Consider the following 16,418-nt stretch of genomic DNA (forward strand, 5'->3'; position numbering starts at 1 on the left):
TAATTTTTTTTTCAACGTTTATTTATTTTTGGGACAGAGAGAGACAGAGCATTAACGGGGGAGGGGCAGAGAGAGAGGGAGACACAGAATCGGAAACAGGCTCCAGGCTCGGAGCCATCAGCCCACAGCCCGACGCGGGGCTCGAACTCACGGACCGCGAGATCGTGACCTGGCTGAAGTCGGACGCTTAACCGACTGTGCCACCCAGGCGCCCCAAGGACCCACTTTTTTATTTCCAATCGCTCATAGAACTCAGTGTGGCCCTCCTATGCGCGACCAGTATACAGCACCCCGTTGGTATAACTCCCCACCAAATTTTCTAATACCCAGATAGGTCTGGATTCTATTTAAAGAAACGAATCCACTGAACATGACTTCGGTGTCACAGGAACCTCAAGTTGCTTGTAAATGTTCCTAGATGCTTGCTCTCCATGGCTGTACACTTGGCCCTGGACTGATAAGAAGTTTGCAGATCAGCACCCATCCGTCAACTATTCCTTACTGCCTTAGAGTTCATCTAGGCCAGGCCCGCACCCTGCGTGAGTCATGAGCCCCTGCGGCAACTTCACCACAGGGAGCTCATCGGCCCCTGCTTGAATACACCTGCTAAAAAGAGAAACTTGCTTCCTCCTCCATCAGTTGTTTTCTGCTGGACACCAGCTGAGTGTCCTACAATTCAGTTCAATTCTGACTGCCCTCACTTCAGACACCAGGTGCAAGTATCAGGTCCCCGGTCACCCACACTTCTGTCCCACTTGGCTGCAAAGTCGGAGGTTCTCACAACCCCCCACCCCCCAGGTCCAATAGTTTACTAAAACGACTCAGAATTTCAGAAAGCACTTTACTTACTATCACCAGTTTATTACAAAGGGTGCGACTTAGGAGCCTCCAAATGGGAGAGATGCACCGGGCACGGACCTTCCATGCTCCTGCCGGGAGGACCATCCTCCCAGCACCATGGAAGATCCCCGGACCCCATCACGAAGGGGTTCCAGCACGTAAGCGTAATGATCAAATCGTTGGGCCAATGATTAAGTCATTCTGCAGCCCCTCCCCTCCCACAGGCTTCACCTTGGGGCTGGAAGCTGCAAGCTTCTGATCAAGGCTTGGTCTTTTCCAACAGCCAGGCCCATCCTACAGCTCTGCAGACACTCAGCAAGTGTCACCTCCTTACCACAAAAGAAACTCCTGCTACCCTCGTCGCTCAGGAAATTCCAAGGGTTCTTTTTATGGGATGGTATTGATCATCTGTATTTTCCACTCAGCATTTCTGTTTACATTTTCTGTAGCCCACGGTGTACGGCTTAGCCCTCTTCAGCATGATAGGCCCTCAAGCATTCCAGGACATCTGCTGCTTTTCTCCTAAGACGTGGACTCCGTTCCACTTATCGCCAGCCTCACTGCTGCTCCTTGGCCACCAGAGAGGTTGTTTAGTGTCAAGTTGAGGTGCTCAGAACTGATTTCGGGGCTCCGGGTGCACCCCCCACAGCCACAGGGTGGAGCACACTCGTCCCCTTCTGTCCTTTGCACGCTCTCTTTGTCTGAAGCCTCATTAAGAACCTTCCACATGCTACCCCTCACCTCAGTTTTCTCACGTGCGCTCTTACTGGGCTGTGAGGTGGCGTCATGGTATGTGTAGTGTGTAGACCGTTTGGGGAGTCAAGCAAACCTGGGTTCCCGCCTCAGCTCTATCACTCGCCAGTTTGCGACCCAACTTTTCCGAGACTCGGTTTCCTGGTGGGTAAAATGAGCACCAGTCCCTGCTTTGCAGCACCTGGCCTTCCCCGTCCTGTACTCGTGCAGTTTGGACTTGTCCCCGAGTAGGGTTTTGCATTGTCCATACCGAATTTCATCTCATCAGCGTGTCTCATAACTGCTTATCGTCAAGAGGTTTTTTTGACATCTTGATTCTGTCACCTGTCCTATTAGCTAACGCCCTGAGAAGCTTTAAGATACCTTCCAGTGTGCTGCTTCTGCCATCTGCGTGCTCGTTCAGATTATTAATTAAAATGAGTGTGACCCCTGGGTGGATCACTGGCGACCTCCCTTACGGCTCACTTGTGTATATCAATTAGTATATTGGGGAACAGAGGGACAGTCTTTGAGCTTTTCATAAATCTCCCTTCCCTCACGTGGGAGGATTCTCTTACACACTGTTGGGGTACATGTAAACAAGTACAGTCTTTTGGGAGGGCAGTTAGCAATAATCAAAAATGTGTATGCCATTTGGCCAGCAGTGCTGCTAGGAGGTGTATTATAGCATTATTTAAAATAGAAAAAAAAAAAAAAAACACCTGGCAACAACTTCCATTTCCATCAGTAGAGGAATAATTACATAAATTATGATACATTTATACAGTGTAATGCTTAGTAGCTGTTAGAAAGAATGAAGCTTTGGTGCATACCATAGCAAAATGTTCACGATAGGATTAGTCCTAAAAGCAAGTTCCGGAATGATTAGTTTATCATCCCATTTCCTTAAAAGCAACCAAAAAGAAAGATAAATATGTCTGTCAATATGCAAGAGAGTCTCCAAAAGGACACAGAAGAATTTAACAGCGATTGCCTCTGGAGAAGGGAAGCGGCAGGTCAGGAAAGAAGTCGGAAAACCTGAACTTTCCACGTCAAGCCCTTTTTATGCTGTTTACATATTTTGCACATCTCTACTCAACAGTAGTGTTTAATTTTTTTAAAAATCCATATAGTCAAAAAGAACAAGGTCGATCTGAATGTACCGGTATAGAAATATTTCTAAGATATTTTCTTTAGTGGAAAAAAAATAAGCCTCAGTGTAATAGCTACACAACCATCCCATTTATGAAAAGATATTGTGTGTATATGCATATACATGTGTGTTATGAATGTATGTGTATATATGCACGTGGATGCGGACGTGTGACGTGTGCACGTACGTACATAGCAAACACACCTTTATGAATGCGTACAAAGGTCTGGGACTATCCGTACCAACCTGGTAGAATGGTTATTAGAGGGAAAGGCTGTGTACCAGGGCGTGGAAGATGGGGAAGAGAAAGGGATGTTAATTTATGCGTGGTTTCAGTTTTTTCAACCAGCTTACATTTCCATTTGCAATTCCAAAGATTTTAGTGTATTTTTTTTTAAAGACCATATTCTTTACTGCCAGTGTTCCCTCTGCAACTTAAACCTAGAAACTGAAATAAATGCATTCACTCACTAACTGAACTTCACTCTGGAAAAAAACTGTGAAAACTCCCAGGCATTATATAAAACGAGGGGTCTCGTCTGTAGCCCATGTTGTGTGGCTTTCCTGCTTCAAGTCAACCATGAGCGAATAGTCAGATAAAATGAGGGTGTTATATGTGGATTCTGATTACATTCTCCTCAAAATATCCTGGGCAGATTCATTCAGTTTCTCACCTTCTCATCCCACAAGTATAAACGAGGTGAAGAAAAGACCATGAAGGTCAACAAAGAGGTTTTGTGGGCCTTGGAATTCAATGCAGGGATGATTCCGGATTTCTTAGTCTCAGGACTCATTGAACACTGTTGGCATGTTCAGGCACATCTGTTGCGTAGAAGAATTTGAGTTTATGTATTACTCTTCATAATGCCTTTTAGCAAACCTTTATCTCAAAGGGCATAACATAGTAAGAGCCTGGGTGACTCAGTAGGTTGAGTGTCCAACTCTCGATATTGGCTAGGGTCATGATCTCCCAGTCATGGGATCGAGCCCCACTTAGGGCTCTGTGGTGAGTGTGGAGCCTGCTTGGGATTCTCTCTCTCCCTCTACCCCTCCCCCGTGAACATGCGCACTCTCTCTCTCAAAATAAACATCTAACCAATAAATTAATTAAATAAACAAACAAACAATGGCCTAAGTGTGGGCATCTGCAGTGTTAAGCTTTAGTTATCTGGCAATTGAGCCCATTAGAATATTTCCTCTGGGGGCGCCTGCATGGCTCAGTCGGCTGAGCGTCCGACTTCAGCTCAGGTCATGATCTCGTGGTTTGTGAGTTCAAGCCCCGTGTCGGGCTCTGTGCCGACAGCTCAGAGCCTGGAGCCTGCTTCAGATTCTGTGTTTCCCTCTCTGTCTGCCCCTCCCCTGCTCACCCTCTGTCCCTCCCTCTCTCACAAAAATAAACAAACATAAAAAAATTTTTTTAATAAAAATTAAAAAAATATTTCCTCTGAACTTGCTTGTTGATGTCAAGTAAAGTGTTCCTGGTGTCATTGTCACCTTAAATGTTGCAAACAAGGTTTCTGTATCTCTGAAATCCTCTGTGCAGTAGGTCATCCTTAAAAGAGTTAGGGTTTGTTGCAGGATTAAAGCCACAGTTAGGCACTTCTGCACCCACTCCAGAACTGCTAACACGAAAATGACATGCTAAGAGCTGGTCAGAAGATGTGGAGAAGCTAGAACTCTCCCCGTCTTACCAGTAGTGCAAATTGGCACATCCCCTTTGGAAGTTTGGCAACATACACTAAAACTGAACGTTTGTCTCCCCTGATCCCCGGATGTGTACCTAACAGCAGTGAGCGCTTATGTCCGGCAAAAGACAGACACAAGAATGTTGATGGGACTTTATTCTTAATGACCCCAAATTGGAAACAGTCCGTATGTCCATCAACTGAATGGTGAATACATACACTGTGGCGTTCGTATGGGGGACTGCTACATGGCAACAGGAGAGAATGAACTGTTCCTACATCCCCAACCTGGATGAATGTCATAGACTCGATGCTGAAGAACAGAGCCTGACGCAAACAAATACACATGATCTGATTTCATTTCTGTGAGGTTCAAGAGCAAGTAAAATGAATTGTGGTGACAGAAGTCAAGAGAATGGTTACCTTTCAGAGTATGATTGGGTATTGAGTGGGGAAAGTGAGTGAAGGAGCCTTCTGGGGTACTGACAATATTTTCTGTCTTGATCCAGGGAATGGTCACACAAGGGCATATACATATTTTAAATATCATTTATGATTCACTCAAGATTTGTGCCCTTTATACTGTCCACTTCGGTTACTTATCATCAGAAATTGGAACTCATTTTTAGAGTCGTTCTGGGGTCTTTGGACAGAGGTGCTTCTTTGTTTTGTTTCTTTGCTTAGTATCCTTTCTTTTGTCAGTTCTTGTGTGTATTCTTGTCTTTACGCCTCATCATATGTGATTTTTAACAAGGGACAGGAAGTGTCTTGCCCTGCGAGACTCACAACTTTTTTGGTGTTGGGTTCTCCTCCCCCAATTTTAGTTAAGGATTCAGTGAAGTCAAAAGTAGGTAACTTTTTAAAAAAATTCTTTTAATGTTTATTCTTGAGAGAGAGAGGGGGAGAGAGAGAGAGAGAGAGAGAGTGCACGAGCAGGGAAGGGGCAGAGAGAGGGAGAGAGAGAGAGAGAGACAGACAGACAGACAGACAGTGCACGAGCAGGGAAGGGGCAGAGAGAGGGAGACACAGAAGCCCAAGCAGGCTCCAGGCTCTGAGCCCCATGCAGGGCTCGAACCCACAAACCATGAGATCATGACCTGAGTGAAGTCGGACTCTCAAGTGACTGAGCCACCCAGGCATCCTAAGTAGGTAACTTTTTGATCATTAAAAAAAAAAAGCCCTCATAGGGACATCTGGGTGGCTCAGTCAGTTGAGCATCCACCTTCAGCTTGGGTCATGGCCTTGCAGTTCATGGGTTCACTGCTGTCAGCGAGGAACCGCTACAGATCTGCTGTCTCCCTCTCTCTCTGCCCCTCCCCTGCATGTGCACCCACATGCGCTCTCTCTCTCTCCAAAATAAACATTAAAAAAAAAACAACCCTCATGATTGGCACTTGTTACGCAATAGAGATACAGTCCATGCCACTGGCCAGAGTGTCACTCTGAGATTCCCTTCCAAGGGGCTGTGTGTTGTCTTTTGTTATTCCATTCTGGGGCGGCCAGTGTTCAGACCTCTGGGAGGGGAGAAGACAGACTCGGGCTTTAGAAGATCTGGAGTTTGGGGGTCATTTTCTATGTCCATTAACCCCCTTGGCAGTCTGTGAGGCCTGCAGGCCCCTTCTCAGAATATTTTTGGACGCGTAAAACAAAACACATGAGATCACAAAGGAAAACAGTTGTGCTGAAGTACTTCTAGGAATGATTTTTTTAAACCTAATATATGAGGCAGTAATATATGTGGTTTTTTATCAATACGTTAAATAATGAGGCCAGCAGCAGGTCTTGCAACTACCGTAATTTTGAATCATGAAAATTGCAAACAGTATTTAAGATGTCTGCAGTTCCTGTAATGAGTTCTAAAAATATCTGTGACCTTTTTTTTTTTTTTTTTGCATACATTTGTAATTGAAAGAAACACTACGTTTTCATTAGAAGGTAGGGAAAGAAAGATTTTTTTTGTTTCACCCAAGTTCACGGCCTTCCCTGGATTCTTTGAGAACCCCTGGCATAGAGCATTGCTTCTCAAGACTCAGTGTTCCTCAGAATCACCTGGGATGCTTGTGAAATTGCAAATTCCAGGGCCCCGCCCACAGAGATCCTGAGGAGGAGGTAGAATGGGCCCACGGGTGACATTTAACAAATCTAGAAGCACAGAGCTAAGATCTGGGCGCTGTGCCGTGCAAGTCTGAGAAGCTCGAGAGGCCTAATTGGCCTGCCTCCCTCAGAGTCTCCCCTCCAGGCTCTGCTGTTGGGGTACAGTGGCACCCACCACAGTAGCATCTGACCGGCTAAGGCCAGCTGCCTTAGCTGGACCCTACCTGTGTCTGGTCAGCTGATGCCTGAGGCTGGCTGGTGGACCCCAGAGTCAGACCACAGCTGCATGCTGCCCAGAGGCATCGTGGACTGTGGACTGGCACTGCCGGTGGTTGATTATTATAAAGTGAACACTGTTGACAATGAATCACCCAGACATTCTACTGGGAACAAAATCCAATTATGGCTCTTCTTGAGTCACACCAAAAGGTCAAGACTGAGAGGCAACAACATCTTGAACAGGTGATCAGCACTAACATCACCAATGAGGAACAGCCATCTATCTGTTCTGGAAATAGGACAAGCTGAGGACAGGCTCCGCTTATGTAGCATTCTGACCAGCTATGCGTAACCCGAACCTCATTGTGGGGAAGCATCAGACAAACCCAGAAGGATTAATTCTTGCTTTATTATAAGGAATTGGGGAAGTTGTGCTGTATTCTTGAAAAAAATGTCAGTGTGGTAAAAGACAGAGTCTCTGGAAATGTTCCAGATGAAGGGAGTCTGAAGAGACCCAACTAAATCACCCTGAACTCAAGAGGGAAAATGCTTTAAATGACATTTTTGAGTCAATTGACAAAATTGGAATACAGATGGTAGACGGAAGTATTGTATCAATGTTAAATTTACAAAAGTTGGAAAAGTTATAGTGTGGTTATGTAAGAAGATAGCTCTATTCTTGGGAAGTACACACTGAAGCATTAGGGATAAAGCATTAGCATAAAGGGATATTTATGCATCTTAGCCTTAAATGTTCAGAAAAAAATTTGTGTGTGGGGGGGGGGAGAGTAGTGAACAAATGAATAAATGGGATAAAATATTAACAGCTAAATCTGATTAAGGGTATAGACATGTCCTTTGCAGTCTTATTCTTGCAACATTTATGTAAGCTCAAAATTATTGCCAAATTAAAAAAATATGTATATGTGTGTGTATATATATAAATATTTACATGTAAATATATATATGAAATATATATATTTATATATAAATGTAAATTAGCTGATTTTTTTTAATTCAAGAAAATTCAATAAAAGCACAGTAATGCTAAGCATTAACCTCCTTTTTTACTCCTTGAGTAAAAGGGCAAAACATAAAAACCCAGATGGTGACATAATGGTTAAAATGTTTAAAAAGAAAAAAAAAAATTTCCCAAATGGGCACTGACCGCGGTTTCGGCTCCACTGCCTATGAACTCCACAACCTTAGGCAGCATAGCTGAAGTCTCCAGGCCTCAATTTCTGCGTCTGAAAGTAGGAGATAAAATAAAATCGAGGTCATAAAGTTGGCGGAGATGCTATGGAGATAATGCACAGAAAGTGCTTGGCCTGGTCCTTGGCCCTTAAAGCTCTCTCAATGAGGGTCAGTGTTTCCAGAGCATGAGCAAGACAAAGAGAGTCCTAATTCACTTTATAGAGTAATATAACCCCGGGACACCTGGGTGGCTCAGTTGGTTGAGCATCTGACCTTGGCTCAGGTCACGATCTCACAGCTTGTGGGTTCGAGCCCCGCATCGGGGTCTGTGCTGACAGCTCTGAGCCTGGAGCCTGCTTCGGATTCTGTGTCTCCATCTCTCTCTGCGCCTCCCCTGCTCATGCTGTGTCTCTCTGTCTCTCTCTCTCAAAAATAAACATTAAAAAAGTAATATAATCCCTGAAGCATGACCGAAATACATACAGAAAAGAAACTGTAACCCCATCTCACTAATAAATATGATACATAATTCATTTTTTCTAATCCAGCAATGTATCAAAAGGATACTATATACCATGACCTAGTAGGACGTATTCCAGAAATCTAAGAGCCATTCAACATCAGAAGAGCCAGTAGCATAATTCATTACATTACTATGATTTTTTCCCCAATTCAAGCTATCCTGTCAGTAGCTGCCAAAAAAAACTTGCAGTAAAATTCGATATTCATTCCTAACAGTGGCCCCTTTGTAAGCTCACAATTGAAGGAAACCCCTTCAACATGCTAAAGCAAGTGACCACAAGTACCTAGTAAATCATAAGAGACGTGTTGGAATCAGAAACTTACGTTCCAACAGTCTGCTGTATACACATGGCACAATGTACATGTCAGTGGAGTTCCAAACCGCATTTTCAGTATGATTGTGTTTTGTTAAGAAAAATACACATGCACGCATGTGTAAGAAACAATGAGTGGGGACCCTGCCAAATCATAGTGATTATCTTTGGGGAGAAGATTCAGATGACTCATTATGTTTATCCATATTTCCCCCACGAATTGTGTTATTTCATGACAAATTTTTAAAATTCCACCAAAAACATTCTTACTTGAATAAGAGGCTGCAGAGATGCATTCCAGGTGAAAGGTGCCTGTTACAGGGGTACCAAACAGAAGGGCATGCCTCTAGGGGGCACCAACTGCCAAATATTTGGAGCTTCGAACCAGAAAGCTGTACTCAAGTTGGAAATAGCTGAACCCATCACTCGGTTCTTTTTCCTGTGCCCCAGGGACCTTTCGAATGCTTCTGTGACGTGGATGTGTTGTCTTTTCTAATGAGGACATGTGGTTACAGTCCTGTGTGTCTGCTTTTGACAATGACTTTTCTGGTTCTTTGGCCACTGATTCATTGCCAGCTTCTTGTTTACTTTCTGAATAAACCTCTTAATGACACAATTTTGTTCATTTACAGAACGCAACTGCCCTGCCAGGTACGTGGCGAAGAACAGACGTGCACTTAGAAAACCCAGAATACCACACCAGATGGTATTTCAAGTATTTTTTAGGACAAGGTAACTATGCCATTATGGTGGTTGGGAAGAAAGGATATTCAAAATGAAAAATAGTGTCAGTGTAATTTATTCTGGTGCCCTATAAGTATGAAACTAACCAGTTTAGGGACACTGATGTCAGGCTAGTAGTAAGCTTTTTTTTTTTTTTCTTTTTTTTTTTGTAGATTTGAAGATTCAATTCCAATCTCAGCCCTAGGGTTATTTATATATAAACATATATTTTCATCCCTTGGGAGTTAAAGGGAGTTAGATATTCTAAATGACAATTTGAATTTGCAGGGTGGACAGCAACTTTAGACCTAACCAAGGCGCGTGCCAAGTACTATCCTATATACCAAGTGCTGTAAACAGGTCTATAGCGGATTTTGAATACTTAGTTTAAGGCAACGAGGGAAAGAAATGATTCCCTGAGCTCCAGGGTCAATATAGAACTGGAGAGGCATTGTCCTGTAGGCTCTAGTAACAGGTATTTATTTATCACCTACCACACTCCAGGCAATTATACTGGCCAAGGCAGTCATCATCCCTACCCTCATGGAGACTCTAAAATGGGTCTGAGTCCTGGTTCTGCCATTCTTAACCGCAGGACCTGACACTGGTCACTCTCCATGTCTCCGAGATTTAATTTCCTTCTGTGCAAAGTGGAGGGATTACTAATACATACCTAGTAGGTTAGAACAGGAGTTTCAGTGAGATACGCTGGAGAAACGCTAAGCCCTGCTCCTGGCACACAGCAAGAGCTCAGTCATTAATAGCGATGTATATTTAAAGTGAAGGGCTCAAGTGAACACACATGGGAAGGCAGAAAATGGAAATGGAAGAATAATCACTGTTGCAGGATTAGAGAGGAGCCAGATAAACTGCTTATCAGGCTAATGCATGTGTTTCTAGAAGATGTGATGCTTGGACTATAAAATGAGAGTGATCAGGTGCAAAGGATGTCTTTTTAAAAGTCTGATACTGTTTTATTCTAAGAAGTTTGCTTGCTGTAGACAAGGCATATTACTTTATAAAGAAAGAAGTCAGTGGGAAAGTTGTCACCTTCCCAAATGCTTGAAAGCATAGTGCCCAGAGCAGTGGGGACTTTAGAGAAAACCGGTGCCATCAGTTCAGATGCCAAGAAACTCAGAGGTAAGGCAGGCTCCAGAGTTGGTGGATTCAGAGGCTCAGTGGTGTCATCGAGGCCGGCCCTCCTCAGGGTCGCAAGGTGGTTGCAGCAATTCCAGGCATCACCTCTAGACACCACCATGTCCAGAGCAAGGAGAAGGCCATCTTCAGGAGTGAAGAAGCCTTTCCAGAAACCCCCTGACCCATTTCTCCTCTCGTCTCATTGGCTGGTATTGGTCACGTGTTCGTTTCTGAACATTTCTGAACCGATCACTGCCAAGGTTGAATCGGAGCGCGCGATCAGTATGGCGTGATCAGAATCTTTTCCGAGCTGGGTTTAGGATTCTTGCTCCCTGCTCATGTGGGAAGGGAAAGTTGTCTACTCCCACCGGGGCCTGAAAGAATCAGTTGTATGTTCACTGTTCTAAAACTCTCTCCTGCAGTCCATCAGAATTATATTGGAAATGATGCAGAGAAGAGCCCTTTCTTCTTGTCCGTGACCCTTTCCGACCAAAACCATCAGCGCGTCCCTCAATACCGTGCAATTCTTTGGAGGAAAACAGTAAGTACCTGGCTTGCCCCTGGAGCATCCCCCTTGCTCCAGAGTTTTATTAGTGTCCTTGTCAGAATGGTTCTGGTGAGTTTTTTTCTATGTGGTTCTCTGAGTTTGGATATTCAGGATTATACTCTTGAGCAGTGGGGCCTTCAGACTCTGGGTTCAACCACAAATTCTTCCCGACGAGCCACTAACTGGGCATGTCCCTTCCCCTCCGTCTCTGGCCTGTGGAACACAGAACTGTATTTTACAGAGCATTTACCTTAGCTGTTACTAAGACTGAAACTGGCCAACCGGTTCACCTTCAACTAAAAGAAACAAAATTTATTGGAAGAATATAATACTGTTACCCGGTACAGCCCATGGGGTGCTCCTGTTTCCATGGGTCATTCAGTCAAGCACTGAGTCAGCTGCACTTCTAGAAGTTTTTTGAGGCTTAGCCCCTTTCATCAGTTTCCTGAGGTAGAAAAATAACTCAAGACTTAACAAGTACTCCCTGCCCAGGGTGGGTTCTGAGTGGACTGAAGGCAAGTCCCTTCAACTCAGGAATGCAGGCCTCTCTTTAGCTCAGGAAAATTCTCTTAGGTTCATTATTGCTGCTTTTTCTTCTCTTTTCTGAATTCTTTTTCTGGGAATTCTTATGGTTGGTCTCTGTCTTTCACCTTTAACTTAAAAAAATTAATCATTTTTTTCCCTCGGACTTTTTTTCTTCCTTTGCTTCTCAGAGAATTTTTCATAGGCACTATGGACCCTAGAAAGAGCAAAGGATTTGGAGCTAAGCAAACCAGGGTCCAATTACAGCAGTAGCAAATTCATTCATGTCAGTTTGAGAAAATTGCTGATGCTCTCTATTTTCTTCTTTGTAAACTGGGGAAAGTTCTGGGCTGTGGCTCAAAGGGTGCTGAGGACTATATTAAGTGAGCTGTTATTTGAAAATCCACATCTACGCGACGTCCCAAATCATCAGATCTTAAACTGCTTAGATACCTGAAGGGTAGAACATTTTACTCTCGAATGGGTGAATACAGTGTATAATTAAGAAGCAACGAGATAACCACACTCGGAAAATGTTAGTCCTATTATGTGGTGGTCTCACTTTATGGGTGCATTTGTTGAAAGCTATTACTTAATCATTGCACACTGATTTTCACCTCAGCAATACAGTATCTCAGAAATTGCCACGTAGATCTTTTGGGGAAGGAAATAATACAGGAACTTAAAGAAACAGTAATTTTTTTGTATACACACGCTTAAAAAAGCAGTGGTTTCTTTACACACACACTCTTTAAAAAACAGTAACTTTTTTACACACACACACACATACATCAACACGTTTGCATGCGTGCGTACACATACGGCAACTTCAAAAAGCCCAGAAAGAATTTCTAGGAACCATTACCGAGTAAGTTGTAACTAGGAACTTTTCGCGATGATTAAAAATAGTCACAGTTAACAATAAAATCTAACATTTATCGAGCTCTTACTGTATGCCATGTATACAAATCTTCCCAATGCATTATCTTAATTGGTGAAATTGTGGTTTAGGGGGGTTAAATGCCATGGCCGAGGTCACATGCCAGAAGGTGGCAAGGCCAGGCAGAACCCAGGACTGCCTGCTGAGCTGGCAGTGCCGTATGTAATCAATTCTCCGTGTAATTCTTTTGACTCGTGCTGTTCCTTTCACTGGGCTCTGATCTCCATGAGAGCAGAGGACATATAACTGCTTTGTTCTCACCCAGCCCTGTTTCTGGCACATAGAAGTAGCTCGAGAAGTATTTACTGAACGAATCAACGAATGACACCAAAGTCCAGCCTAACCTGTGTGCTGTGCCGCCTCTGTTTATATAAACGCCCATGTTATGTTTCAGAAGTCTTCTCTTTTTAGGCAGGTTGAAGGTAAAAATCTAATGTAAAGCCGAGTCAGCTCTTACTCCTGAATGATTGATTTCCTGCGGAAAATGTTGGCGCTCCCCTCTCTCCCCGTGCTGCTGAAACTGGGCTCGGTCTCACCATCATCATAGCTGTACTGAAGCAGAGTTTATGCACTGTGGTGTTGGCAGATAACGTTGAGGGCCACCTGGGTGGCTCAGTCAGTTGAGTGTCCAACTCTTGATTTTGGCTCAGGTCATGATTTTACAGCCGTGGGATTAAGCCCCCATCCGCCCTGGGCATGGAGCCTGCTTGGGATTCTCTCTCTCCCTCTCTCTGCCCCTCCCTCACTCGTGTTCTCTTGCTCTGAAAAATAAATAAATAGACATTTAACATAAATAAATAAATATTCTCTTTGGATGACTCTGCCTCTTTTGGAGAAATAGTCTCTCTGATTTCCTCTCCCCCTGCTCCTCTTGAAGTGGATATCTGGGTGCCCGGGGAGAGGGTGTAGGAGACCTCACAGTGGCGGGAGAAGAGGACTGTGGGGTCACGTGGGGCTTTCTGTGTTCTCTCGTCGAGTGGCTGATCCGGTCTCTGAACTAGCAACCGCATATGTAACTGGTCCCCTCTGGGCTTTTTGGTGTCACTGGAATGCACCTGTCACCGGAATCCGTGGTCCTGGTCATTTGCCCCTTGCGGTGATGGCACCGCACACTGTGAGCTCCGCGACCTGATCCCAGGTCTCTGCTAGCCGCTGAGCCTCTCAGGTCTGTCCCTGCCACCGGCACCTCCCCTGCTAGCCACAGGGCAGGTGGGCTGAGGCAGGAGCACCGCTCCAGGCTTATGTTTCTAATCTTGCTGACCCTCCATGCTTGAAGCTGCTGAGTCACTGCCCCTCATCGTGTTCAAACAGGTTCTACGCAGACTTCGATTCCTAAGGAAGGCCGTGCCTGGGAAGTGAACCTCCAGTCCACATGTTCTGAGGTGTCTCCAGGGCTCACTTTGATCTATTTGCAGCGTCCCTGCACCCTCTTCGAGGCCTGCCCTCTGAATGGCGGAACCAAGGGCCCCGGCACCTAACACCTTGGCTTTTCCTATCTTCCTTCTTCCTTCCTTCCACCAACACAAGAAAGGATAGTTTTGCCCTTTGGCCGCCTTTCTGGAATGGATTCTCTTAGTGTCTTGCCTTCTTCCTTCAGGCAGTAAGAGCCACTCCATCTCCTCACCGGGGAAGGGTAACAGGTACTGGGAGGGAGGAGCAGGTACAGGGGGGAGTTTTGCTTATTCTAATGACTGAAGATGTCGTCTCTACTGCATTGTAAATTGTGACAAACACTCTGAAGGAAACAAAGGCAGAATGATACGGGAGACCAACTTTAGATCAGACAGCCAAGGAAAACCTTTCCGAGGAGGTGACATTTAAAGAGACCTACGGGAGGGAGGGTAACGAGCCACATAAATGGTAGGGGGAAGGGGCAGGCGGGGAGCATTCCAGAAAGAGAGAACAACAAAGACAAGACAAAGGAGGAGCTCTGGGGACTCGTCTGGGCAGAAGGCAAGGAAGAGGGAGTCAGACCCCAAGACCCCCGTGAAGGCAGTGGGGCTGGCCTAATGAGTTACCCCCGCTACTGAGAAGTGCCAGTGCCTTGTCCAGAGCCTCTAGTCTGGACCCTGGGTTGTTGCCAGGGCAGGGCAAGTGCTTGCTAGCAGCTCCGAGTGGCGGTGCTGAAGGAAAGTGAGGGACTGAGAAACCAGAGCAGAGCCTGGCAAAACGGGTCAGTTGTGAAGCCCCTCTGAGCCCCAAACTAGTGCCGGAGGCTGCAGGAGATGCGCAGAAGCACGTGCCTCTGCACCCCCTCTCCCCTTCCACGAGCCCACATTTTGTTCTCAAACAGAGCTGAGACCGTCCTGTTTATCTCTGCTGTATTGCTTCTAAACACAAAGAAAAGACTTAAAAAAACAACTCACACTTACCGTACAGATTTCATCTGTACGAGACAATGAGGCTAGTAAAAAGAAGAGACTCCAAGTCCACTTACTCAGGGATGACCACCGCAACACCCTTCTAGACACCTGTTCACACACGCCTGCCACCTACAGGGGGTGACGTCCGACGCGCACTTCCGTATCCTTGCAGCGATCGCTCGGTGTCGCCTGTACGTGTACTCGGCGCTGACCGTGTGTGTGTTGGTCCCACCGGAACACAGAGAACCAGAAGGTGTTTTTTTGTCGGAAACCACTGTGGAAAGCTACAACAGGGAGAAGATGAGGGAGGAAGAGCTTTTACCAGTTTGCGGTGAAGAAAAATACAAATCCACCGTCCCGTGAGCCCGGGGTTCCGCATCCACGTAGGCAGCTTATGCAGGTGCTACAGTCAGCCAGGCAGGGGCTGGATCCTCTCCTCTTCCATACGTTCCCCCCTCAGGCTGCCCCGGACTTCTCTTTAAAACTGCGTTTTGGCGTGTTCGGTGAGAAGGAAAAGTAGCTAAGGTAGGGGAGGAGCAAGAAGGTCAGACTCAAGACCCTCTTGTAGAAGGGTTGGCATCCTGTACAGGTGACCGCGGTGTGAGGTAGGCCGGGGCTGGCCACAAAAGCAAGGCCACCAAAATAACTCAGATTTCAGTGGGTGGGTTATGTGGAATTTGAAAATGCCTATTCCCATCATAATACTCGTCTGTATCCGAAATCTTCTAAAATCTCTGTAACGTAAACTGCATTGCTCGATTGAGAACCCATAAGAAGGGCTTTGCCTCATGCAACTTCTGATGGTTAGCTGGAAAGACACACTCCTCCCCAGCCCTGGTTCTCTGGGGTTGAGTTCACTGGAAAAGGTCACGGGCTCGACAAGGTTGAGGAAGTCCGTCCCGACGCCAGTGTTCAGGGCTTGGACTGATGAGTTTGGCAGGTTCGTCTCGAAACACAAGGAAAATCCTATTTCCTTCCTTGCCTGTTTCCTACAAGAAATGCTCTTACCCTTTGTGCTGCCAATTTTATTAGTCAAAGTTAGAAAGAAAGTTTTATGTGTGTACTACATCGTATTCCCTTTTGCCAAATGTGTAGTGTAAATCCTTTGTGGATTACAAATCTGTATCGTATCTTTTTTGAAAATTATTATTTTTTTAAAATATTTATGGGCACCTGGGTGGTTCAGTCGATTTAAGCATCTGACTCTTGATTTCAACTCAGGTCATTATCTCGTGGTTCCATGGGTTTGGGGCCTGCACTGGGCTCTGTGCTGACAGTGTGGAGCCTGTTTGCAATTCTGTCTCCCTGTCTCTCTGCCTCTCCTCTGTGCGCTCGCTCTCTCTCTCTCTCTCTCTCTCTCTCAAAAATAAACTTTTTTTTGTTCTTTAAAATAACAAACAAACAAAATGTTTATCTTTGAGAGAGTGCAAGCA

At 45.2% G+C, this 16,418-nt stretch overlaps 1 protein-coding gene across 2 annotated transcripts in view; it reads left to right on the forward strand.

Annotated features, from left to right (window-relative positions):
- The window catches only part of GARNL3 (GTPase activating Rap/RanGAP domain like 3), a 149,294-nt gene that overhangs the window by 71,244 nt on the left and 61,632 nt on the right, over positions 1-16,418 (forward strand). For both annotated transcript variants that reach the window (XM_043566978.1, XM_043566979.1), the window contains 2 exons: positions 9,386-9,485; positions 11,036-11,154. In XM_043566978.1, the coding sequence (XP_043422913.1) occupies positions 9,386-9,485; positions 11,036-11,154 (219 nt within the window). The remainder of the gene's footprint in view (positions 1-9,385; positions 9,486-11,035; positions 11,155-16,418) is intronic.

The sequence above is a fragment of the Prionailurus bengalensis genome, chromosome D4 (assembly GCF_016509475.1).
Source record: "Prionailurus bengalensis isolate Pbe53 chromosome D4, Fcat_Pben_1.1_paternal_pri, whole genome shotgun sequence".
In the NCBI taxonomy this organism is placed as follows: domain Eukaryota; kingdom Metazoa; phylum Chordata; class Mammalia; order Carnivora; family Felidae; genus Prionailurus; species Prionailurus bengalensis.